We start from the raw sequence: 26,185 nt of genomic DNA, 5'->3' as shown, positions 1-26,185 counted from the left end.
GATTTTGCCTCAGCTTTAGAGGAGTCGAATTGTAGCAGCAATACGTACAGTATTGAGTCCTGCCGGCTGCTGCCTGGAGGCTTATCTTCTCGGTTCCTTTACTCCTCCATACCCGCCTTTTCTTTCCCCCTCAAGGCAAAATGTAAGGGAGGAAAAGGCGGATTTCAGCGCCGCTGTGAAATTTAAGGCGGTCTGATGCGAAAGGGGACAGGTCTGAGCGCTCCATGATATGCTCAATTCAGTGCAGACATTTGCTCTGTTCTATTCACACGTGGCCCTTTCACTACTCTGACTGTAGCCCTATGCAGACATGGGGGTAAGCCTGACTGAACGCAGTGGGGTTTACTTACAAGGAAGCATGAATGGGCTTGTATGAATGGGGCTGTAAGCAATGGTGCTGAAGCAGGGCACCCTTCCTTGAGATATCCTCCTTCTGCCCACCCAGTTGCCAAGTAGCAATTTGAGTAGGCAACTGTCAACTGGGCCTCAATGAAAGGATAGCAGGAGCTTGGAGGAAGGGTTTTATTCGTGAGGATAAACAAAATAAAAGAAAAAAAATTCCTTCCAGTAGCACCTTAAAGACCAACTAAGTTAGTTCTAGGTATGAGCTTTCGTGTGCATGCACACTTCTTCAGATACACTGAAACAGAAGTCACCAGACCCTTCTATATAGTGAGAAGGTGGGGAGGGGTATTACTCAGAACGGTGGTGGGATTGGGTGATTGGCAGATAGCTGTGATGAGCCTGTTGACGACTCTTAACGACTGCAATAGGTCTTACAGGAAAAAGCAAGGGGTGAGAAGGTGAAAAATGGCTTTGTCATGTATAATGAGATAAGAATCCAATGTCTTTGTTAAGACCAGGTCTCTCCATGGTTTTAAGTTCGATAATAAGTTACAATTCAGCAGCTTCTCTTTCCAGTCTATTTCTGAAATTCCTTTGTAATAGAACAGCTACTTTGAGATCTTGTATAGAATGTCCTGGGAGATTGAAGTGTTCTCCTACTGGTTTCTCTGTCTTGTGATTCCTGATGTCGGATTTATGTCCGTTGGTCTTTAAGGTGCTACTGGAAGGAATTTTTTTTCTTTTATTTTGTTTTGACTATGGCTACCTACCTGTAACTGGAACTCGTGAGGATAAGAGAGGGAAAGTGAACACAACAGCTCTGCAAGAGATGTGCTTGTTAACCTAGTCTTTTCTATCCTGAGAGAAGCAGACAAGAGGTGTCCAAAACATAAGTCTAGCAGCAATGTAGTCTCTGACTGAAAGTTCTGGAGGAAGGAAAGGGCCCCTGTGGCCCAAAACCAATGTTACAACGAATCATCACCCTCATGAAAGCACACATTATGCTGGCAGATTTCCTTATCACTCATGCCTTCCCCCTTTCCTTCATCCAGAACCTTCAGTCAGAGACTACATTGCTGCTAGCTAGGCTTGTGTTTGGGACATAATGCCTCTGGTTCAATTCTCTTTCCCTCACACCATCCCCCTGTTGTTGTTGTTGTTGTTTAGTCGTGTCCAACTCTTTGTGACCCCATGGACCAGAGCACGCCAGGCACTCCTGTCTTCCACTGCCTCCCGCAGTTTGGGCAGACTCATGTTCGTAGCTTTGAGAACATTGTCCAACCATCTCGTCCTCTGTCGGCCCCTTCTCCTTGTGCCCTCCATCTTTCCCAACATCAGGGTCTTTTCCAGGGAGTCTTCTCTTCTCATGAGGTGGCCAAAGTATTGGAGCCTCAGCTTCATGATCTGTCCTTCCAGTGAGCACTCAGGGCTGATTTCCTTAAGAATGGATGCGTTTGATCTTGCAGTACACCACCCCCCACTGACATTCATTAAATTTCTCTTAGGCTCTCTGACAGAGTAGGAATCTGATGTACCAGAAACATTTGCACGCTCATCAAACCAACAACAACAAAAAAAAATTAGTAAAAGATATCATCTGCCCTGTTTTGCATTTCTCAGAACTAAAGAGAAAGTAGCCATCCTCCTACTCTGCAAAAGAATGTCAAAGGGAGCCTCCAGCACAAAATTGCTGAATGTGAACTTATCAAAGCAAATTAGATTTTTTGTGTTTTAGCCATGACTCAAGATAGTGGCCTCCTGTCGCACCAAAGGTGTTAATTAACTTAACAATGCCAGGATGATTGTATTCTCAGGACGATTGTGTTGTCAGGATGATTGTATTATTTGCTGCTGTGAATGGTTGCTTTATATTAGGCTTTACATAGAATTGTCCTGATTGTTCTTTTTACATTTAATTGCATATGATTGCCCCATTCAAAAGGTAGTCACCTTCATGTTAATAGGATCACCTACAGAACAGTATGTAAAATAAGTGCTTAAGAGCAAAGGGGTTCATGGAACAAGTTAGAAGACATTTAATGAATGCACTGCTATGAAACGATAGACCTACATGCAAATATACTGATAGGTTTCAAATAAAGAATTTCCCCCTCTTCCATGTGTGAAAAAGAGCCAAAAGATACTCTATTCTATCTGCTGCATATGAATAGAACAAATGTAGCCTTTCTTCATATAGTTGAAGGTGAATGTTTAATAATTCTTCAAATGTGGTCCTTTCTATACTATACCTTTGCTGAGGAGCTTAGCTGAATGCATTTCTCCACTTCAGCTCCCAAGTGAGGCCAAGTAGGGAGACTTCTGTTACTATAAATACATCCAGCACCTTGTACTTTCATGAGCATTCCTACATGAACTGTGCTAAGCACAGCTCAAGAGCCACAATTGTTGTACTGCAGTTCCATGTGAGGAGATGTTTCCTGAAATTCAGATCTGGCCATTGTGAATGCTGCTATAGAAAGTCCCCAAAACATCAAAAACTATAACAAACAATTGATTCTGTAGATAACAAGGGAATCTGCCAGATCTACACACTTGAAAGGCTCAGAATGCATACAGCTTGCATGAAGGTGCATGAAGCTTCCAGATGTAAACCATAAATATTATACATACTTTTATTTGAAATTTTCATGGGGATGCATACACATAAGGATGTAGATACATAATTATACATAAAGACCCAACACTGTGATAAATGTTTATAGTTCTGAGGTTATTCAAACTGCTTTCTGTCAAGATTCAAGAATGCAAGAGCATTGCCAAACTTGAGCTTATCCTGCAACAAAAAGTAAGGAGGCTTTTGAGAGTCTTAACAAATGTTTTTGATACAAATACAGTAATGGCTTGAAAAGAAATTAATATATCTGCACCAGGATTCTTTCCAAACAAATGTCCAGTGGCTTCTTGTATAAAAATGAATTTGAATTATGAAATATAATAAACAGCCAGGGACAGTAGTAGCCAACCATTATGGGTGGTTGTCTCTTCTCAGGAATCTCTCAACATATGCAGAGGACTCAAGAAAGGGATCAGCTCCTCATTTTTCACTGGGCTTTGCAAACTCCCACAAGCAGTGAAAGGGATTTTGCCCTTCATGTCAGAAGACTCAGAAATCTGTTTCTCCTGCTGGGCACAAGGTAAGCAACCCTCCCCCTCCTGAATCACAAACCCTGCTCTGATTTGGACTACAATTCCCATCAGTCCCAGCCAGTGAAGTTGTGATGGCTGGGACTGATGGAAAGATTTTTTTAAAATGTAATAATTAATACCTTTAGTTCATCATCAAACTCCTCCATGGATTCAATAAGTTTTCCAGGTTCATGTTCTCCCAGTGGAAATGGATAATCTGTTCCCAGCATCACTTTGTCCTGAAAACAGAAATAACCGGATGGATAGCATTATTAGCAGCTAATTCAGGGAAGGAAAACCTGTAGTTCTCCAGGTATTGTTAGACTTCAGCTTCCACCACCTGTGACCACTGATCATGCTAGATGGGGCTGACAGGAGTTGGAATCCAACAATGACTTGGGGGCCAAAAGTTATTTGTCCTTGATTTAATAGGTGCACATTTTCCAACTTAAGAGTGTCCTATGGGGAGCATTATTATTTTTTCTATATATAAGTGAGGCACATTTTGATTATTATATCCTAAAACTCTTTGGTTTTTCTGTGTGTGCAAATTGCTGGCCAGTAAAAGAGAGTATATAGTGGGTAAAAGACGCCAGGAAGTTGAGAATTGTACAAGATTGTACTATTTACCTCAGAAGGTAAGTGTTTTTGTTGTAGGAGAAACAGTGCAATGAGGTGCACTCCTGAGTAAGTGGATATAGTATATGTGATTGCTTTAACATATGCTGTTACTGAATGGATGATTAATGAGGAAGAAAGCAAGATTTGGTTTTTAAAGAAGGCAACCCCTTTCCTTCCTTCTCCATAGAAAGGCTGTTCTTCCTGAGCAAATTGCTTTCATTGTTATGGGTAGAGAAAGCTGGAGGTTCTGAGGTACTGGAGGTTCTGTGATCATTTTGGATCATTCATAAATTATGTCCTGTGTTAAAGAAGAGGGGGGGGGAAAGTAAAGTTATGACAAAAGAGGAAGGTGTATGGAGTGATTCATCATGCCATAGCCATTTGTTTCCTTCTTACTAAGAAATGAATACAAATTGACACTTAAAAAAACAAGCCCTGCTTCTTTTAGATATCACATTTACTCAGTGTTCAGTTGTCTCTGTGGTGCTCCAAGTACTGCCACTGAGCCTAACCTGCCTCACAGGGTTAATAAATAAATAAAATGAGATTTCCTCATTTATGCCATTTTGAGTTCCTTGGAGAAAGGAAGACAGACATATGTTATAAACACATCTTAGAAAGAAACAATCAAACAACACAGTCACTGATATCAGAACAAATGCCCAAAGCATTGATTCTGGAGGAAATTCTGGAGGCTGTGTACAAAAATATTTTCCCCTCTGCCAAATGTCTCCAGCAGGTGTCACCGTGGGGTTTCTGAAAGAAACACTTCAATCTTAACAGTTATGTCAAAGCACAGGACCACTGCAATCTGCCATGTGTCTTTTGGAAGCTATTGTAAAGCATGAAAGAAGAGATGTATGCCATAGATGACAAAGGAAATATTGGGCGCAAAGGTTCTGGAAATCTGTGTTTGGCCAAGATCTTTTACATGTGTCTACTATATACAGCCATGTGACTCCTCAACCATGTACAGTATAAAGTAAAAAAGTCTGTTATGTAAAGTATATGTAAAGTACATGCCCTTAGGGGCTTTAGATGCTCTTTCTCGTATGATTCTAAGCTTGTAACTGTGTTTTATGGTAACATATATAATAACATATACCTTAATGCTCAGAATAACAAATCCACCAGCTGAGTCTGCTGATGTTCTAGAAATAGACATCAGAGCAAACAGGGTGCTGGAAAATACTGTTACTTTCAAAAGTCATTGCCTTACATGGTTGCTAAAAGAGTTCATTGAAGGTCAGTAGAGAAACAAATTACACTCTGTTGGGTCAAAGGAAGAGAATGTGTAACTTAGGTCTCCACAGTCTGTTGCACAGCCATTTTTCTCATAGTCTAATATCATATCCAGCATGGGGCCAAAATGCATGCTGGTAATCAGTGCCTTTTTGGGGGGTGAGGGTTACAAATGAGGTGCCAGTCCTCATACCTGGATAAATATGACATGGGTGTCTACACAAACTGGCTGGAGGGAATTCATTTTCCCATAGCTGTGCACTATTTTTGATGTAAAACATTACCTTCACCTGGCCCTGCTTTACACATAATGGTGCTGCCCTGCCATATCTTACCAGGCCCTCTCCTTGAGCTGATAGGTCAATTTGGCCTTCCTGGACACCACCCTACGGTTGCATAGGTACCTATTTATCTACTTGCACTGGCATGCTTTCGAACTGCTGGGTTGGCAGAAGGGTTGCAGATACAGGCATGGGTGGAAGAGATGGCGGGGCCAAAGGAAATGGGTAGTGATATATGAGTTTTGTGCCTCCCCTGAGACAGGAGCAAGGGAGGAAGGACAGAATGTACCAGAAGCTGAGGGAGAAATGGTGCTGGCTGGAAGGGAGGGTGCTATCAGAATCCCCTCTGTTCCCTTCCCTGCTGTCTCTCAGGACCAGGAGGGACTTGAGGAGACAGGCACAGTGACAACTCCTGTGTTGAAGGAGTCGCAGGTTGTTTGCCCTTGTGCTGTTGGAAGAGGGCACTTAAGTTTGGGGTTGAGGGCTGGCCACCCACGACTCCATCAGTCCAGTCTGGAGCATAAGCTCAGGGAGGGCCTCCAGCTGCTTAGCCACCAGAAGTGTGTGTATGCATATTTGGTGCATCAGTGGAGCTACTATAAGTTCATGCTTTGTCAGTAAAGAATTAAACTCCCAGCCATTTGTCCTCTTTGGGCTGGGTATGCTCAGGACAGCTGATGATTTCTTTCTCTGCAATGGCCTGCATAAGTTTTGATTGTGTGCTCAGATACTGAATGTTGAAGGTATCTAATTTCATTCCAGCTAGCTGTATAAATTCAGAGATAGAAGTAAATGTGGAAAATTTTACAAGACAGTCCACGGTGTCTGGAGGTTTTCTGAAAGTTGCCTTGATTCCACTGGGGAAAAGTCTCACAAAGCTGCTGAATATTAAAATAACCTTCAAAATTAAAACAATTCAGATACAATTTGTTGGAGTGTGATTAGTGGTGCCTCAGCATCTCCTACATGACTGTATAAAAGACAGACAGTGTCAAATCTCCAAAGAGCCTAGCACTTAAGCAATAATTAGCCACAGTTAAAGAGCTAGCTTAATCCATGTTGTATCAGCTTTTGTTAATATCATTGTTGATGTGTATTATTTTTAGCATTGTTTGCTGGTAAAATACTCAGCAAGTAAAAAAGGAGGAACTGGATCAATCAAATGCATTTATTAAGTATCAACAGCTAGGTTTTTATTGGTGAATAAGGACAGAACAGGTCAAAAGGCCAGGATCTAGATCAAGTGGACTGCTGGCATGTTCAAGTATCACTTCTCATCTTTGTGATCTCTGAATTAGGGAAGAGAATAGGAAGGGCAACCTTGAAAAGCACCAGCAAAATGCCACCATTTTCTCTTTAGCATGTCCTAATGCTGAATCTTCCTTCTAATCCACCTTCCAACCTGGAAAGTGGCGGAGTTAAAAGACTGGGGCATGTTAGAGAGAGGGTGACTGTACTTCCTTCATTATTTGTGTGTCTCAATTTGACCCTTCTCAGATATTTATTACTGTCCCTGGAGGAAGATGGGCAATACGTAATCATTTCAAGTATACCAAGAAGATGCGTTTTTATTCTCTTCCTGGGTAACCCCTGTCTCACCAGTCTTTTTGCTGCTTATTCTTCTCCTATTGCCTGGGCAAAGGAAGAGTCAACCTAAGGGTGTGCCAAAGGGTAGAGGCATGCCCTGGCTTCTGTCTCTTCCTTTCCATTTATCACCCAGGAGAAAGGAAGGCAAGAGAGAAGGGATGTTTAGCACCTAGGAAAGGTGGCCCCATCATGGCAAGTATTTGTCTTCTCATCTGATGTATGATGGAGAAAGAGAGGCTTTAATTCTTTGTCCCTCGCCCCCCCCCCCCCGTCATTTGCATTAGGAAGGAAATTCCCATTTGCACCAATAGGAGTGCGAAAGAGTCAGGAGAGAGAGCTTACTTGCAGTCTTTGGCTAAATACCATCTCACTCACCTTTCCTATTACATCTGTTAGCATCTTCAGTGCACATTCATCATGAACAAGTGAATCTGTGTAGAATGAACCAAGGTATTTCTTTGGATCAATGTTATTATCTACTGCACACAAGTCAGGCCGCACGTTGAATCCATGGGAAATGCGCCCCACTGTATAAGGGAAAGAGCCACCTAAAAAGAAATATGTGTTGTAAATTACTTTGCCTGAATGAATATATCTAGGAGTACCATTAAACACTGTAAAATAATATAGACATTGCTGATATATTCAAGTTAGGGATTGAATCTGGGACTTTCTGCATATGGAATGCACGTGCAGTGTTCCCTGCCTCCCCATCCACATCCCTAACAGCTATTTCCTGATATTGACCTTGAAAGGTCTAATCTGGCTTTATACCTGGAGTGCTGCCCTTGCCTCTACCATGCCTTAGCCAACCCCAGTTGAATGAACCTAAGCGTGTAATGCCCAAAAGCTTAAATGGGCTGACTTTGAGTAGGGCTAGTGTTGAATTACCACCCCATGACTAGTGTGTGTTGGGGCAAAGAGTTGTATACTGATGATTTCTGTGTGTCTTCCAGCCTTCCTGCTCTCAGATACTTACCTCCATGGGCAAAGCAAACTCTTAGCTTGGGAAACAATTCAAATACCCCTCCCATAATCATGGAGCAAATAGCGATGGTTGTTTCCGAGGGCATTCCTAATAGCAAGAAAGAGTTATTAATTATTTCTACAGTACTATGCATAATAGTTTTGTAAAAAAAAATTAAAAAATTATCACAATTATTGTGAAATCCACTGTGTATAATTGAAGAACTGATACTCCAACTTGACTTTACCAGGTTCCTGATGCATATTTTACCAGTAACACCTAAGAAAAGATGACATATGCTCACACAAAGAGTTTCCTTGCTCCCTTTCCATTTTATTAGCAGCTACTTGCCAGGAAAATGAGTGTGATGGTGTCATGTCACATAGATGTTGCTGAGAGATGTGAATCAGAAACACAGATTAGGGGCCACAAGACACCCCTACATTGTTATTGTTGTTTCTTTTAATTTATATACAGCTTACATGCCTTGTCAAGTGATTGATAAGTATTACATCCATTATAAAATTGTCACACATACTGTAGTTAAATACACAATAAAAAGCCTGCTAAAAGCACAACAATTAAAAAAGTTAAAAGGGCAATTAAAACAATTAGAGCAGAAAGTTACAGTTCAGGGGAATACTTGTCTAAGTATGTTAGTCACACTCAAAGTAGATCTATTAAAATTGATGGGCGTGACTAATTTAAGTTCAAAGCAGGAATTCAACACCATGCTCTTCTTATTGTTCAATCAGCATTTGGCTTGCCAGATGGAGTGATCCCCCTCTCCTCTCCTCACCTGCTGTTCTAAGGGTTCTCTAACACACACCCTGAGCCAATTTCAGGGGACATTGGGGAGGAAAAGGGAGGAACCCAATTGTTCAAGTGGAAGTCCTTACAAAGGGCTTATGCTGATGGGCCTCATTAGTTGAATCCCACCCAGTGAGTCTACTCTGACTAAAACTTAGTTGGAAACAACACGACAGCTGTAATTTGACAGGGTCCCCTATCACATTGATAATGAACCCACATTGCATGGAGTCTCTCTGCACCAGAGCAAGTCACTTCCAAGAATGTGCAGTGTGACAGATGTGGAACCTTCCCGTATGAAAGTCTACTCCAGTCTTTCCTTTCTGTTCTTCAGATATTGGATTCCCAACTCCCATGAGCCCCACTCAGGATAGAGATAGAGATGATGGGAGTTGTAGTTAAAAATATCTGGAGGGCACTAGGTTGGGGAAGGCTTGCCTGCTCCATATGGGTGTGAGCCATTCTAATTCATTGTGGTGACCATGTAGAGTTGCTACTATACAGAAGAATGGTGCTTTGTTGCCCCTTGAGATAATTAGATAATACATTGTTGTATGAATGCATATGATGAGTTTACACAACATATGTATGTATTTTTCTGTTTTTATACTGTAAACCACTCTGTGATCCTCAGGTGAAGGGTGGTATATAAATTCAATTTTTTAAAAAAATCTATATTTGTGGTGGGGAACAGAAATCTGCATGCTTCATTGACTTCCTCCCCTCCCTTTGCCTATTCATCTCTCTCAACTTCGGTTGATGTTGTAATACTGTGCAATGCTGATATTTCACTGCTAGGTACTTAAAATAAAAACAAATTAATAGGTTCAGCTATGGTGCACTGCTCAGTGCCAGTTATAAGCAAGCAAGTTAAAAGGTAGCAACATTTTCCTGATAAGGTTTTGTTACAAGTACAGCACTTAGCCTGTTTACATACACATTGCCATATCCTCAAGTGTAACACTACAGATCTTTTTTCATTTATAAAAAGTGGAAAGAAGTCCCAACTGGCTTGAGAGAAGTTTTATCAGCACCTTTAGGGAACCTTGGTATCTGGGGTTATAGTCCTCTGCTTCCATCTTCAGTGGTTACAACCAAGGATCTTTCCTCCCCTGAATCTTCCCTAATGTGCCATATATGTGTCTCTCTCTTCCAATTAATGGGAATAAGGTTGCCCATAAGGAAGAGTGAATGGACAATATGCTTTTTAAAAATTTCTCAAGCAATCGAGCAGGCAGGCCAGGGCCACAGGTGGCTCAGCAACTGCTCTCTCAACTCTCACTAATTCCCCTTTCCACCTCCCTTCATTTTCTGCCTGTGATATTCCTTTTCCAGCAAATCACTGCCCTGGAAGTTGGAATCAAGCCCTGTATTGACTACCTTCACTCACAGGAAGTACAGATTATCATATCAGTGACTGGCTGGTTGCAAATAATCCCCATGGAAGGAAGAAAGAGAGATGACAATTCAGTTTAAAAATAGCTGATCTTCTCATCGCTACTTTTATTCTTGAGAAGAAAGTTCATTTTCATTTGAGGGAGAATGAACAATGTAGTATAAACAAAGAGCTATGGCAGAGAAGGCAGATATGTTTCTGCTTCTGTAAAGACATTCAGAACATTAGGAGTATCCTAAGATGTGGCAGGAGACATTTGGTCCCATGTGGGCTTAAATAGAAAAAAATGTTGAAGACCCATGTGGAGTAAAAGGGGGGGTGGGAGTTTGAGATCACAGTGCCATTGAGATTGAATCTTGAGATCTGACAAAGCTAACAATTTTCTACCATGTGTTAATTACAAGCAGCTTATTCCTATCTGCAATGTCTTTTGTGACTTCTGATGGGAAAAACGGGAAGCAAAAGTGATTTATGCACCTTCATTTCATGCTTCCAAGTAGCATCCAAGGTGGTAACATACTTATTCAAGGATAATGCGCAATCTATGCTTCAGTTATCTCATAATGGTGGGTGTGGGGGTGTAAATTGCCACAATTTGCCACCACCCAGAGGCATGTGGCAGCAAGGCATTACATATGTGGAAATTTATATATCCCCCTTCAGTACTTCTCAGGGTGATAGTTAAAGCCATTTTAAGAGGACTGCTGTATTAGGGAACTTAGAACAATCAACAGCATCCTGATTAAAAGCCCCTTGATGCAAACTTCATGGATGTGAATGAATTTAAGGAACTGTAATAAAAGTTGTGCAAATCTTCCCTGTACATTTTCAGTTGAGTCTCCTGCATTATTTCATTTATAGCCCACTTTTCCGCATCTACATTTTATCCCTATAAAAAACCCCTGTGAGATAGGTTGGGCTGGGAGATGATGAATAGCCAAATGTCACGCAGGGAGTTTCAGGCTGAGTGAGAATTTGAACTTGGGTCTGACACCCTGACTACTATGCTAAATTGGCTCATTGCTGTTACTTACGAACAAAATGAATGAATGTCTTTTAAGAATTGTAAGTGCTACTGACCTACAAGCCAAGGAAGCCAGTATTTAGACATCCTTCCATCTGTCTGCATGTCCCAGGGATGCACAAAGAGGCAGCAGTTTAATTGTTCAGCAGCCTTAAAATTAGAGGCAGTAGGGAAGAGTTTATTAAAAAGTCGACCAAAAATATGACATTTCAAGTAATACAGTTGCCAGTGTTTAAATGTAAGAGTCTGGTATTTTTATAACACAAGAGTAAAACATCTAAGAGCAATAATCATAGAATCTTATAATTGTAGAAATGGAAGGGATCCTATGGTCATCAAGTCAAACCCTCTGCAATGCAGGAATCTCAACTAAAGAATTCAGTCTCAGCTGCTCACATGAAATTCCTCACTCATGCTTCTGGGGACTGAGGACAGAAAGCATAGTCATGTTTCAGACCAACCTACCTCACAGGGTTAATGCGAAGATATGAAATGGTGCTGGGGTGGGGTAGAAAGAGATATACTGTTTCCTGAGCTCCTTGGAGGAAGGTTGTGATAAAAATATAACAAATAATTGCTAGTCTTAGGAGGATCTATAAGTCAGTTAATGGGCTTCTCCAATGGGCTGGAATCTCCATCAGCCAGTGCCTGAACCCACTTGCAGCATTTAGATGTACATACATGTACTATCCCCCTTCTCCTTTTCTTATTAATTTCCATCTTGTCTTCATTTATATTGTGACCCTTTAGGTAGGTACAGGCCCTTTTTAAAATTCTGTGTGAAGCACTTCAGTTATTTTAAGTGCAAAATGAATGATTCATTGTTATTATTAGTAGCATTAAGAATTTTATATGGGAGTAATCCTTGTTCATGATTCAGAATCATGGCATGGACTTCCATACCTGTCTCCTGATTAAGTTGGTATGTCAGGGTACACAGCATTTACATGTACAGGAACTACCAAGTTCATAGCATCTACATACACAGGTCCACCAGCATCTGCACTGGGTCCCTGTTGTCTTCCAGGTTCAATTCACAGCACTGTGCTGGTTATCATTTTTAGAACTCCAGTCACTCTAAGCTTCAACATACGTGAGACACTGCTACTATCTTCATTTAAGATCCCATTCCTACATGCTTCCCTTCTTTCTCGGTGAAAGATAAGATGATATCTGTTGTTTACAGCTCATCTAGACTTCCACATCTCCTTTAGGGAAGTTTTAAATGTTTGATGTTTTATTCTGTTTTTAATCTGTTGGTAGCTGCCCAGGGTGGCTGGGGAAACCCAGCCGGATGGATGGGGTATAAATAATAATAGTAGTAGTAATAATAATAATAATAATAATAATAATAATAAATTTATTATTATTATTATTATTATTATTATTATTAACAAGGGAATGTCTACTCACAGCATAGACTGGAAAGAGTTCTGGGGCATTCAGGTTCCAGTTGTTGATATGAGATCCTATCTGCACACCAGGAAATCCAAGCTCTTTCACACAATGATGCAATTCCTTCACAGCCAAGTCTGGAGCTTGCATGGGGAGGGTGCCAAGGCCAATAAACCTCTTTGGGAACTTCTTCACAGTAGTGGCTAAGTCATTATTTAAAAATTGGCACAGGTCTAGAGTATCCTGTGGTTTGGCCTGGTAAGAATCATGAAAGGAAGAAGGAATTAACATGTGGTTTTCAAATCGGGAGAGAAACAAAAGTTGGTTGTGTAAATAACCTTTAGGTCAAGTCTCAAACAGTGCATATGCAGAACTCTAGAATTAAGTCCCTTTGCTTCACAGAACAACTAAATAGGATAGCTTAGCTAGGAACCTATGGTCTCTTAGCAGGACAATTAAGAAGAAAAAAGGAGCACAAACACTAGAGATGGTCTACTTTTCCTTTGTTGAGGCACCAATCCATGAAAACAGCCTAATGCACCATACACACAAAGTACAACCTGGAAAACACACAGATACTACAAAATTCTTTGCAACTGCTACTGTTGTGTAACACACAGCAATCATCCAGAAAATGAGATGCTTCCCTACATACAGGAATTCAACTCCTTATACACACAGACACTGCTAATTAGTTAAAGTACTGCTGGGGCAGCAAGATATATATTTGATGGTCCCCACCCCTTTTCAGTGCAGGAGGTCATAGGCTGAAACTCTGGATATGATTTTCCACTAGATGTAGCGCCAAATACAAAAGCTCTTTAGCCACCACCATAACTGGAGCAGATGCCTGCGTTGTTAGTGTTGCTCTTTAATGCCTCTGAAAGCACTTTTGCACAAGTAGAACAAAAATGGAACCTGAATGGCAAATGCTAAATTCCATTCTATCACCTAGAAGCTTCAGCCCTCACTGGACACATTGCCCATCTGGCTCTAAGAATTTATTCACAATCATGTAGGTTGGGAGAAGCCAATTTTAAAATGAAAGTTAAGCTTTAGTATTAGAGTAAAGCAACTAATTTTGTTGTAATGAGCAATATTCAGATATGTTATTAATAATTAACTTCCATCCATTATCAATATATCTGAGAAATAAGACAAATATACCCAGCTTTATACACAATTATTTATAATCCATCAGACCTCATCTGTACAATGACATCTGTTGACATTCTTTAGTCTCCTGAGCCTTCTGCCATTGCAAAGTATCTGATTAATCAGAAGGATTTCTGCCTTCCTTTTTGCATGTGGAGTTCACGGTTGCTTGATTTTTGCAATACAAAAATGCTGTAGTTCTTTTCCTTGACTTGACTTACCCAGTAACTAAACATGACAGGAACTGTAGAAAGGGCCTGGACAGTGACTCCTATAGAACAAAATTAGTAAAAGTTATTTTATAAATGCCATTAAATATTTTTTAAAAAAATAAGCAAACTATTCCAGAGTAGTTTGTTTATGAGCAACGAGACTTCTCTAGGACTACTAGGGAGGGAAACAATTTTGGGATTGTTTTCTTCACTACTTAGTAATCAGCTACTTTAGAAATAAACTTGAACCTGTTTTCCTGGAGGGAGGCAATTAATGAATATTTTTGAAAAATAACCCACTACAAGTGAATGGCTCTTCAAGAGGAACACTTGAACTGTTGTTACTTTGGCTTCCAGGTTTGAATGTAGATGGAAATTTATCGGTGCATTTCTGTAGTAATATATTTTGCAGTCTGCTTTAGCTTTTCTTACTCAACAAAAATGCAATATATATTCTGAAAATCAATTGTTGATGCTTTGCAAAAGCATCTTTTAAAAGCTACTGTTACCATACTGGACGTCTGCATAGTACACATCCATACTAATAGTACCTGATTGGTTCATCTGTTGAATCCGAACCTCTGGATCCCAACAGTTCTCTTGGATAACCCTGAAAAGTTTCCCATCTTTCATCATTTTGGCTTCCCTCTGTAAAAAATGGGGAACAGTTATTAAGGTAAATGTTATTGTATTTCCTTTTAAAGGAATATTTTCATGTATTTCCTGTCTGTTATTTATTAATCTAGTACCCAACAGCTTTTGCTGACCTGATCTTTTTAACATAACAGCAGTTTACTGTGACACATAGGTAATGGGGCCATAGGGCAGGAATCCATGCTGTATTTAATTTCCATGATTGTGATGGATCATGAGGGTGAGCTAAATCCAGGGTAGCCAATTTGACACCCTACAAATGTTGCTGGACTACAACTCCCATCACTTGAAGTTGAGGCTGATAGAAGTTTTTTATTTATTAATTTTATATCCTGCTGTCCTTCCCAAAGGAGCCTAGACTCTTTATTTATTTTAAAAAAAACACACTATTAAAACACATTTTAAAACGGTTTATAATGTAAAAAAGCTTTAAGAAAAGATATAGCAAAGCCATGTGTCTATAAATTGTAGTTCATAACATATGGACGATACTACTTCGGCTATTCTTGGACTAAATATATTTATTTTTAAAAACTTCATAGCTCTTAATCAACAAAAACATCTAAGAGGTTTACATAAAAAATATAAAATACTCCATTAAAAATAAAGATAAAATCAAATGTTATAAGCAAGTTGACACAATCTTTTTATCAAAATGTAAATAAAAGCAGCAGTTTCAAACCAAATATCTATATTATAATTACACATTATGTATTACACATTACAAATTCATGTCCGGTTAGGCTTCCTTAAACAAAGAAGTTTTAGTGGGTGTTGAAAGCAATACAGTACAGCAATTCTGCCTGCCTAAAACTTTCAAAACTTTGTGTTTTGATCCAGTGGGTTTCTTGCAAGTTCTTAATAAAGCCATGAGACCAAGGACATTTTAAACCTTGAATATGTTACTAGCCTCATACATCATTCATAACAACTGATAAATATTTTAAAACCTCAATTCTACCCCCACCCCCCAAATTTCATTGTGACTGTATTTTGGCAGCCTCCTGGAATGACTTGGCAGCTGTGTCACAATTCAAGAAAATTGCTCCAAATATCACAAGCTATAATTACAGTGCCGCCATCTGATTCCTCTGGCAAATATAGTTCAAGAATTTATTTTCCAAAGTGCCAGGAGGGAAGAACTTAAGCATATATTCCTACAGAGTATGGATATATGAGTCCTCTGTTGACTTTTACATAACAGGCACCAAACGGTTTAGAGAAGATGGAAATGACCTGGTGGAATCAAGCATCTTGTTCTATAAAAATAGATGATGGGGATTCATTTTGTTATGATCAGTGGGAATATTTTTTTGGTATGCACAGTAAGTTGTGTGGTTCTTTGGCTGGCAGATTGTTATATGGAATCATTGCAGTACTGAAGCAATACTAAAAAGACTATAATTTCTCTAGGGGTTCTCCTTTAAACCCTCATAAATAAATGCCGACTGTAGCAAGAGAAATAATAGCCTTTCCAATGGCCTGAAGGGTTATACTATGAGATGGAATCTCCAGTGAGCAATGTCCTAATTAAAAACAGTGGCTCCCCCACTCCATCTGCATTAGTGATGTGCAGACTATAGCAAGCCCAATGCAGAAGGAAAACAAATCTGCTTAGTTCAATTAGATGGACGGAGGTAGCTCTTTCCTCATTAAAAGGTGTGGGCTTAAATCACATAGTCATTCTATCATCAGCATGAACGCACATGACCCAGATATATTTAATACAAGCATTTATTTGCTGGATCTGTAGTTGAAATTAATTTGGAGCTGATTCTCAGAGGCTTTGCAGTTAATTATTCGACACACATGGATCCAGAGAAAATTAGTTTTCCATTGCAAGCTACGACTGCCACACTGAGCTCTTCATAAAGTTAATCTAAGGCTTCCTTTCTTGATGCTAAATCTTTGTTTTATAACATAAACAGTGGGTTATATTACACTGTTTCCCAACATTTATTGATATTGACTTCCATAAATTCTAGCAAAAAACAAGAAAATACCATTTTGGTCAGATGATGATGATGATGATGATGAAACTGAACCCCAATATATACCTGTTTTTTTTGCATAAAATATTTTGAGGAAATAATATATATGATATAGTAAAGCTGAAGCAAAGTGTGTTTTTCTTTTTTCATTTTAATGTGGTGTGATGGGAGATGTTATTTGCTACCTAAGGGAAAACAAGCTTCCCTTGATGTGGTAAGCCTGAGCTCTCACCACATAACAGTGCATTCCAATGAAATAATTACTGAATGAAAAATGATGTGGTCAAGGCACCCTATGGTGGCTTTACCAAGCCAAAAAAAATAAATAAAGCTAGTAGCTCAAATTACCTTTAACCAAAAAAAGTAACTCTGTAATATATCAAATTGAAAACCTAAAATATAAACCTCCCCAAGGATTGAGAGTCTTGGAAGCCCTGCTCTAAGCTGCCTCACCTTCTGAAGTGACAGGAGCCAGCTGCCTGAGAAATAAGGCAAGTTGGTGCCTTCTCTTCCATGTACAGAAGTCAAGCAGACCGGTGGCTGATCACTTCAGCACTGGTGAGCGGACAGCATCCTCCACTGTACCAAAGCAGTATGCTTGTTTAGGGTGCACAAAACCAGTTGTGAGAGCTCTTTGCCCTCTTATCCCTGAAGTGAAGACTCATGATGAGACATGCGTTTGGGGTAAAATAATGACTGTAAACATATCTGCAGCAAAGTGTCCACCACCATAAAGACTAGCAGGCATAGAAATTGCACAGGGATGGGGGGGGCGGGACAGACAACAACAACTCCACATGCCTTTATCTTACAGGGTTGGAGGATGAGTTGCTGTCAAAGCCATCTGAGGGTGGTGCTTCCCCTATAAAGGCAGCCACTACCCTCACCTCATTGGCTACTGCAGTGGTGTGATTCCTTGCACCACTACCTTCATGCAAGGAGTGAGCCCCAGAGCCTTTCTCTGACTATGGGGTGGGTGGGGCAAGTGTAGCCTCCATGTAAAATTGTGGTGGAGCAGCCATCTTCTAACACTGTACCTTCACTCTCCAGTATCTACCTCATGAATGCTGAATATTATGATCAAGAGACAATGTATTTTTAATTAGCAGTACGTTCTTCATCCAGTACATTCTTTTAACACTTGATTGTTATGGAGATCACTAAGTTGCTGTCACTGCATATTAGGTATAAATGATTAAAAAAAAAATTAAAGTTGCTGTTTCAGGTGTTTGACCTTACAAAATTATTATGAGACAACTGTATCTGATTTCCAGAGAGGCATAAATCTAGGCCAGCTTTTAGGTCATGTACAATAATTTTTCATTCTACTGAGGTGATGGCAAATTTGAGATGTGATCCTTGAGTTTGTTAAAAGTTGCTTTTCAGAGGGAATGAGCTTTAGGCAGTGGTTGTTATGGAGACGTGAAGAAAATGATTCAGACAAAGATTCAGAGGGCAAAAGTGAAGAAAGCAAAATTCTTAAGAGGTTTTCAGAGTTTGGGATATTGTATTTGTTCAGATCTATACAATGGTTCTTATTTTTTCCACAGTTACTTTTGGGGCAAACTGAAAAGGGCATAATTTCACTTTTTCTCTATATAATAACTCCAAATAACCATGGGTTATTTAAAAACCATGTGAGTTTTTAACTGCTCCTTAGTCCTTTGCTTTTTAGCTAAGAGCTGTGGGATTTCCCCTCTCTGTACATATTATTTAATCAGAATTTTCTCTCTGCAGGCTTCAGTTTACAGGCAGTGTAGGAATGGCCTTGAAGTAATTACTTACTCCTGGGAAGCAGAAATAAGCTAATGAGCTTGCTTGAGGCCAGATTCATTTCATTTAAAATGGGTTGGACTGAGTTCAGGACCTGGACCTCCATTAAATATTTTGTGAATGGAACAAATCAGGTATAGGAAAGGGTTTGCATGTACAGAAAGGTGTCATTGCTCATGCTCATGTCATGACTTCCATTAAAATAAGGCACAGTAACATGTTATGAATGAGAGAGTTAGTTGGTCAAAGTGCCTTCCCTCCAGATATACGTATATTTTCTGTCTTTCAGGCACATTAAGTAGACAAACATATTCTTGCAATTTTCACCATTCAGTTTGCTAAGTGCCACATGGCTCGTGTCCATAACACCACCTGGTTTTGTAAATGTGTACGGTATTTGTACATATTTCTCAATATAAACAGTTTGAAAGATAACATGTGTTCGTGAACTGGTGGTCACTGACCATGACCGAGGCACTGATGTCATAGTAGATGGCTTGACAAAGATGTTGACCCAGTGTGAAAAAGGCTGTGAAAAAGGCAAATTCCATGCTTGGAAACCACCGATATCGTTATCCCATTATACAAATCAATGTTGTAATCACATTTGGAATACTGTGCCCCGTTCTGACTGCCTTACCTCAAAAAGAATATTATAGAGTTGGAAGATTCAGGACAGATAAAATAACCTCTACATAGTTAAACTATGGAACTTGCTTCCACGGGAGGCAGTGATGGCCACCAATTTGGATGACCTTAAAAGAGGATTAGACAAATTCATGGAGGATTAGGCTATTAATGGCTACTTACTGAAAAGTGCTTTTGTGTTCAGGTCCTACTTGAACGTTTCCCACAGGCATCTGGGTGGCCACTGTGAGGTGCAGGGCTAGATGGGGCATTGCCTGATTCAGCAGGCTCTTCTTATGTTCTTATGTGTGTGAGAGTGAGCTTTCAAATTTATATTTAAAAAAGGACAGCCAAAAGAAGGTACACCTCCATACAGGACCTAATTAATTCATAGGATTCATTGTCACAATATGTGGTGATGGATATTTGTTTAGATTTAAAGGGTGGGTAGTCAGTATAATGGAGGATCAGTCTATTAGTTAAGTTCTGAATCAGTATCATTTTTCAATACCTCAACTGGAAAGGGCATCAGCAGTAAAGGGCTGTTGCTTTCATGTGTTGCTTGTGGGCTTCCCGGAAGCAAATGGCTGGCCACTGTGAAAAATCTGAAGCTGAATTTGAGGAATCTTTGAACTAATTCAGTAGGGTTATTCATATAGATTTTCCCATAATTTTAATCTATATTCCTAGATAACTTTTTATTCATGGGTCACATAGGTCAGAAACACAGCTTACCTCACAGTGTTCCTCCAGCTGAATCCATCCACCATAGCCATATCTCTAGGAGGAGAAGTATACATATGGTTAAATCCATAGCCATGGAAACAGGAGTTAAGGCTATCATGTGAAGAACTATTCTGACTAGAGCCAAATTGTGACCATAGGGATGTAGGGCTATTTTGGGAGTTTCCAAAAATTTCTCTTAGCTATGGAGCCCAGTTTCAAATATATAGCTACTTATGAAATGTTAAGTCAATAATAGAGTGATTGCACATTTAAAACTGTTGTGTTCAGGCTCTGTTTGTGTAGTCCAGGAGGCAGCCAGCCCCTATTAGAAATAGAGTGCTGAACTAGCTGAACATTAGACTAGACCTGATGGACTGGATCTCTTAGGACTAGTCTTCCAATGCTTAAGGTAGCTTCCAGCAGAATAAATAATTAACAATAAAACATGCTGAAAGCAATAATCTATGGGTTCTACCCACAGCAATTTAATTGCACTTGGGTCCCATTGCAATTGTGACTTGGGCTGCAATCCTAACCCCATTTACTTGGGACTAAAGTCCACTTCTATTGGATTCAGTAGTACTTACTTTTGATGACACATGGTTAGGACTGTGTTCTAATGTAACCTACTGCAATTAATTTGTTAAGGTTTTAGCACAATGAGTGCAGTAATGACCAGCACAAGAGCTGCAATGCTTTGCTCCAATGCTGGGGTCAAAAGCACCAACAACCACTGACCCTGTTTTATTGGTATAGAAGGTGACACAAGAGGACAGAGGGCCTTTTCATTTCTGGATAAAAGCAGCCCATGATGGCATAAAAGACAGGAAATCTGCACTTTTCCTCCCAGGACCTCAAAGTGGCATACATAGTTCTCCCCATCCTCATTTTATCTTCACAACAATCCTGTGAAGTAGGTTGGACAGTGACTAGCCCAAGGTCATACAGAGTGCTTCATGGCTGGGTGGAGATTTGAACCCTGGTCTCTCAATACTAGTAGCCCAACATTCTAACCGCTATACCACCCTGGATTTCTTTCTTATTGGGGCAGTTCCATTTTTAAAGCACACAGAATGTTAGCTGTCCTGTAGTTGAATGGTCCAGGACAATACTGTCCAGCTGCTTGTCCTATGATGTCCATAGTGGTTCCACATCTGCAGTGGAGATGGGATGGGACTGGGCTACCACCAGGATGAATTTTGTTATGATTTAAGAAAATATCTACTTCCCATTCCACCAAAATGGACTTTTACAGCACAATGCAGGATACTCAGAATTGTGTTCCACTGAATTCAGTGGGGCTTATTCCCAAGTATGTGTGCATTTAATGCTAAGCCTTTATTATGAAACCAGGAGTAAAATCTTGGGTTTGTGATAAAAAAAATTTTTTAAAAAAAATCTGCTGAGCTGTAATTAGTTAATCATTAGTGTAGGCATATATTGATTCTCCCTTTCAGCCTCTATGCTTCAGAAGCAGGGGTGAAGGTCACCTTCTTTTATTAATATTTAAAGAGCAGAGAAAAGCTTCAAATACACAAGTGAAATGTCCATTGATTCTCCCAGAGAGGTTTAAAACTCTTCTAATATCCAGGGGTTGGGGATTGCAGATGAAAGAAAGGCAGCTTTCTTTTATTTCAAAGATTCTTGGGTTTGAAATATCTCATTATGAGAGACTGAAAAGGTACTCTGAAATAGCTAATAACTAGTTCACATAGAGGCAACTTTAATGCATCTGCATGAATAAAGGTAAAGGTAAAGGTAAAGGTACCCCTGCCCATACGGGCCAGTCTTGCCAGACTCTGGGGTTGTGCGCCCATCTCACTTAAGAGGCCAGGGGCCAGCGCTGTCCGGAGACACTTCCGGGTCACGTGGCCAGCGTGACATCGCTGCTCTGGCCAGAGCCAGAGCCAGAGCCAGAGCCGCACACGGAAACGCCGTTTACCTTCCCGCTGGTAAGCGGTCCCTATTTATCTACTTGCACCCGGAGGTGCTTTCGAACTGCTAGGTTGGCAGGCGCTGGGACCGAGCAGCAGGAGCGCACCCCGCCGCAGGGATTCGAACCGCCGACCTTTCGATTGGCAAGCCCTAGGCACTGAGGCTTTAACCCACAGCGCCTGGCACAAAACCTGCAATTTTTGTTTTCCATTGATGTCAAACTGTATTTTGCATGGAGTATCCCCGCAACACCCCTCTGCAGAATCAAGTTCTTTTTGTAAGTGATGTGCTATGCACTGATTACCACCAGTTTAAGATAAGGTTGGTATGTTAGTAAAAAGAGTTACCTAACTCTTAGTTCATAGTGTGCCCAGTCAAAGTATTGTTTTAATGTGAACGCCTGAGTTTTGCTGAAAATAACTAAAGACCAGATATGGACCCCAGAAGCAGTCAAATGATAGTTTGAAATAAATAGTTTGACTGATAGATTGGAAGAGGAACAGGGGGAGTACATCTCTATTATTCTTCCTTGATTGCTCAGCTGCTTTTAATGCCATTGACCATATTATCCTTCTGAGCCAACTTAGTGGGCTGGGCATTTTATAGGGGACCACATCTATATACATCTAAGACATTCAGAAGTATGTCTTGTTGAGTTCAGTGAGGTTTACTCCCTCCCAGGTAAGTGTCATTTCCTGCAGGATTGTGTATGCTACTGGCTTGTTTAGTAACCCAGTGCAAATAATAATAATAATAATAATAATAATAATAATAATTTATTATTTGTACCCCGCCCATCTGGCTGGGTCTCCCCAGCCACTCTGGGCGGCTTCCATAAAAACCAAAAATACACTAAAATATCACAGATTAAAAACTTCCCTGAACAGGGCTGCCTTAAGATGTCTTCTGAATGTCAGGTAGTTATTTATCGCTTTGACATCTGAGGGGAGGGCGTTCCACAGGGCAGGCGCCACGACCGAGAAGGCCCTCTGCCTGGTTCCCTGTAGCTTTGCTTCTCGCAATGAGGGAACCGCCAGAAGGCCCTCGGCGCTGGACCTCAGCGTCCGGGCAGAACGATGGGGGTGGAGACGCTCCTTCAGGTATACTGGGCCGAGGCCGTTTAGGGCTTTAAAGGTCAACACCAGCACTTTGAATTGTGCTCGGAAACGTACTGGGAGCCAATGTAGGTCTTTCAAGACCGGTGTTATGTGGTCTCGGCGGCCGCCCCCAGTCACCAGTCTAGCTGCCGCATTCTGGATTAGTTGTAGTTTCCGAGTCACCTTCAAAGGTAGCCCCACGTAGAGCGCATTGCAGTAGTCCAAGCGGGAGATAACTAGAGCATGCACCACTCTGGCGAGACAGTCCGCAGGCAGGTAGGGTCTCAGCCTGCGTACCAGGTGGAGTTGGTAGACAGCTGCCCTGGATACAGAATTGACCTGCGCCTCCATGGACAGCTGTGAGTCCAAAATGACTCCCAGGCTGTGCACCTGGTCCTTCAGGGGCACAGTTACCCTATTCAGGACCAGGGAGTCCTCCACACCAGCCCGCCCCCTGTCCCCCCAAAACAGTACTTCTGTCTTGTCAGGATTCAACCTCAATCCATTAGCCGCCATCCATCCTCCAACCGCCTCCAGGCACTCACACAGGACCTTCACCGCCTTCACTGGTTCTGATTTGAAAGAGAGGTAGAGCTGGGTATCATCTGCATATTGATGGACACCCAGTCCAAACCCCCGATGATCTCTCCCAGCGGCTTCATATAGATGTTAAAAAGCATGGGGGAGAGGACGGAACCTTGAGGCACCCCACAAGTGAGGGCCCAGGGGTCTGAACACTCATCCCCCCCCACCATTTTCTGAACACGGCCCAGGAGGAAGGAGCGAAACCACTGTATAACAGTGCCCCCAGCTCCCAGCCCCTCTAGACGGTCCAGAAGGATGTTATGGTCGATTGTATCAAAGGCCGCTGAGAGATCCAGCAGAACTAGGAAACAACTCTCACCTTTGTCCCTAGCTCGCCGGAGATCATCAACCAGCGCAACCAAGGCAGTTTCAGTCCCATGATGAGGCCTGAATCCCGATTGGAAGGGATCCAAATGGTCCGCATCCTCCAGGCGTGCCTGGAGTTGTTCAGCAACCACGCACTCAAATTCTCAAACTTTTGTTTTTTCTAATGCTGAGTGATATCCAGTCTAAGTCATACTGTGATTAGACCAATTGACATTAATGGACTTAGCTATTTAACTTCTGACCGCCGAAGAATTGATGCTTTTGAATTATGGTGCTGGAGGAGACTCTTGAGAGTCCCATGGACTGCAAGAAGATCAAACCTCTCCATTCTTAAGGAAATCAGCCCTGAGTGCTCACTGGAAGGACAGATTGTGAAGCTGAGGCTCCAATACTTTGGCCATCTCATGAGAAGAGAAGACTCCCTGGAAAAGACCCTGATGTTGGGAAAGATGGAGGGCACAAGGAGAAGGGGACGACAGAGGACGAGATGGCTGGACAGTGTTCTCAAAGTTACCAGCATGAGTTTGACCAAACTGCAGGAGGCAGTGGAAGACAGGAGTGCCTGGCGTGCTCTGGTCCACGGGGTCACGAAGAGTAGGACACGACTAAACCACTAAACAACAACAACATTTAACTTCACTGATATCAATGGGTTTACTCCAAGTAGGACTAATACTAGATATTACCCAATATAAAGATATTTGATTTATTCTGATAAATTAAATAGCTCTATGCATTTAAATACATTGGCTGCAATGCTAGATATATTTGCTAGGGAGTAAGTCCCACTGAATGATAGTACTTCTGAATAAAAATGCTTAGGATTGCACCATATACCAATAACTCAATGATGCCTTCAGTGGATGAAGAAAGATGCTGATAAAGGTTATGTTCACATTACAGCTTACTCTGCATCCAGAGCACTCCCACTGCTAGTTTTTCAAGCTGCATACACATAACTTTGGCCAAAGTACCAATTGTGTAGTTTATTGAGAAACTCTTCTTTGATGCATCCCCCCCCCCTCAAACCAGCTTCAATCTGACTAGAAAACATAAGCTGCATTCAGTTCATACTTTAGGGTGTGTGTTTGTGATACAGCAGATGTGATATTGTGATAGGTGCAGATGGCAACTTAGTTAATTAGAATTCTGGGTTGTTGTTTTTCCAGGGTTGGGGAAACCAAAAAGGCCATGCGTGTGAAGACATCCCCATCCCCTCTCCAAAAGTGCAACACTGCAAATGTGGATTGAAACAAGGGCGGGGGGAGAAGACAACCTCACTGAACACTAGCCAAACCCACTGTGTTTTGATTCACAGCAATGCAGCTGAAAAATTTATAATTTTATTAAAAGGTGAAAAAGAAAAGGGACATTTTCCTGCCAGTATTTTTTTTAAACAACAACACACAGAGAACCCTGCCTGCTTTACCAAGCAACTATCAGAACATATTTGTTTAATGGATTCAAATTAATGGAATAGTCAAAATGCCCTCTGGCAAACGCTAGGGGGCCAGAAGCATTTGGAACTTAAGATCAGTCATCTTCTTCTTTAAGAGTTCAGCCTAAAAAAATATACCAAGAAGGGAGTTCTCAAAGCCCAGAAGTATGAGAGATAAAGCTCAGCTGAAAACATTCATAGCAATCAGAAGCAATACTTGTACCTAGAGCTTTTGTACCAAATATCCAGTCTAGCTATTACCTGTTTTAGATCAGGCCACTCCTTAGGCAGAATGTGACTATGAATGTCAATTTTCATTTCTGTAGGTTCACCTGAAGATTAGTTTCAACAAAGGCTTGCACCCGATAAACTTAATTGTGCTTTTGTACTGCCTGCCCTTGGAGTAGTAGTTTTTCATTAACTTAAATTGGTGTTCCAGTCCTCCCACTAACCTATCAGGCTACAGTAACCAATCAAATAGCTCAGGAGAGCTGAGCTGGTCAAAACTATGCAACATGAATAGAGTGTAGAAGCTGGATAGCGTTCAGAAAGAGTTGTGCAACAGTGAAATGACTCCTCCAGGTGCCTTTTATATTGTGCATTCATGCTGAGTTGTGCCTGTGGGGATATTAAGATCGTTATACGTGATCCAGTTTTTATACTGTTTGTGCCTGCAAAAAGTCTGGGGTGGACATACTGCCTTGTTTCCAATCAGTGCATGTCCTATAACTTCATTCTTTAATCCTGTAACTTTTTAATACCACAAATATACCAGAGTGGGGGGTTGGGGGTTGGGTCCCACTTTTGTTGCTGTCTAGTGCAAGACTACCCCTTCATACAGCAATGAAGA

General features: G+C 40.9%; 2 protein-coding genes across 2 annotated transcripts in view; one reads left to right on the top strand and one right to left on the bottom strand.

The window, feature by feature from the left end:
• The first annotated feature begins 36 nt into the window (after positions 1 to 36).
• Positions 37 to 26,185, top strand: part of TMEM163 (transmembrane protein 163) — a 112,038-nt gene continuing 85,889 nt past the window's right edge. Inside the window, exons 1-2 of the mRNA XM_079994748.1 lie at positions 37 to 316; positions 3,356 to 3,500. Of these exons, the coding sequence (XP_079850874.1) occupies positions 311 to 316; positions 3,356 to 3,500 (151 nt within the window). The 5' untranslated portion in view covers positions 37 to 310. The remainder of the gene's footprint in view (positions 317 to 3,355; positions 3,501 to 26,185) is intronic.
• On the bottom strand, positions 2,965 to 25,721 carry ACMSD (aminocarboxymuconate semialdehyde decarboxylase). Its single transcript, XM_079994626.1, has 10 exons — positions 25,597 to 25,721; positions 19,963 to 20,007; positions 14,734 to 14,830; positions 14,192 to 14,241; positions 12,834 to 13,070; positions 11,477 to 11,570; positions 8,203 to 8,298; positions 7,599 to 7,771; positions 3,633 to 3,731; positions 2,965 to 3,139 (listed from the first exon to the last, which is right to left on the bottom strand). Exons 1-10 carry the CDS (start codon positions 25,651 to 25,653, stop codon positions 3,077 to 3,079), a joined length of 1,011 nt encoding a protein of 336 aa, XP_079850752.1. The 5' UTR covers positions 25,654 to 25,721; the 3' UTR covers positions 2,965 to 3,076.

This window comes from Podarcis cretensis (genome assembly GCF_951804945.1).
Source record: "Podarcis cretensis genome assembly, chromosome: 1".
In the NCBI taxonomy this organism is placed as follows: domain Eukaryota; kingdom Metazoa; phylum Chordata; class Lepidosauria; order Squamata; family Lacertidae; genus Podarcis; species Podarcis cretensis.
Note: the sequence above shows the minus strand (reverse complement) of the source record. Positions and strands in the feature narration are given on the sequence as shown.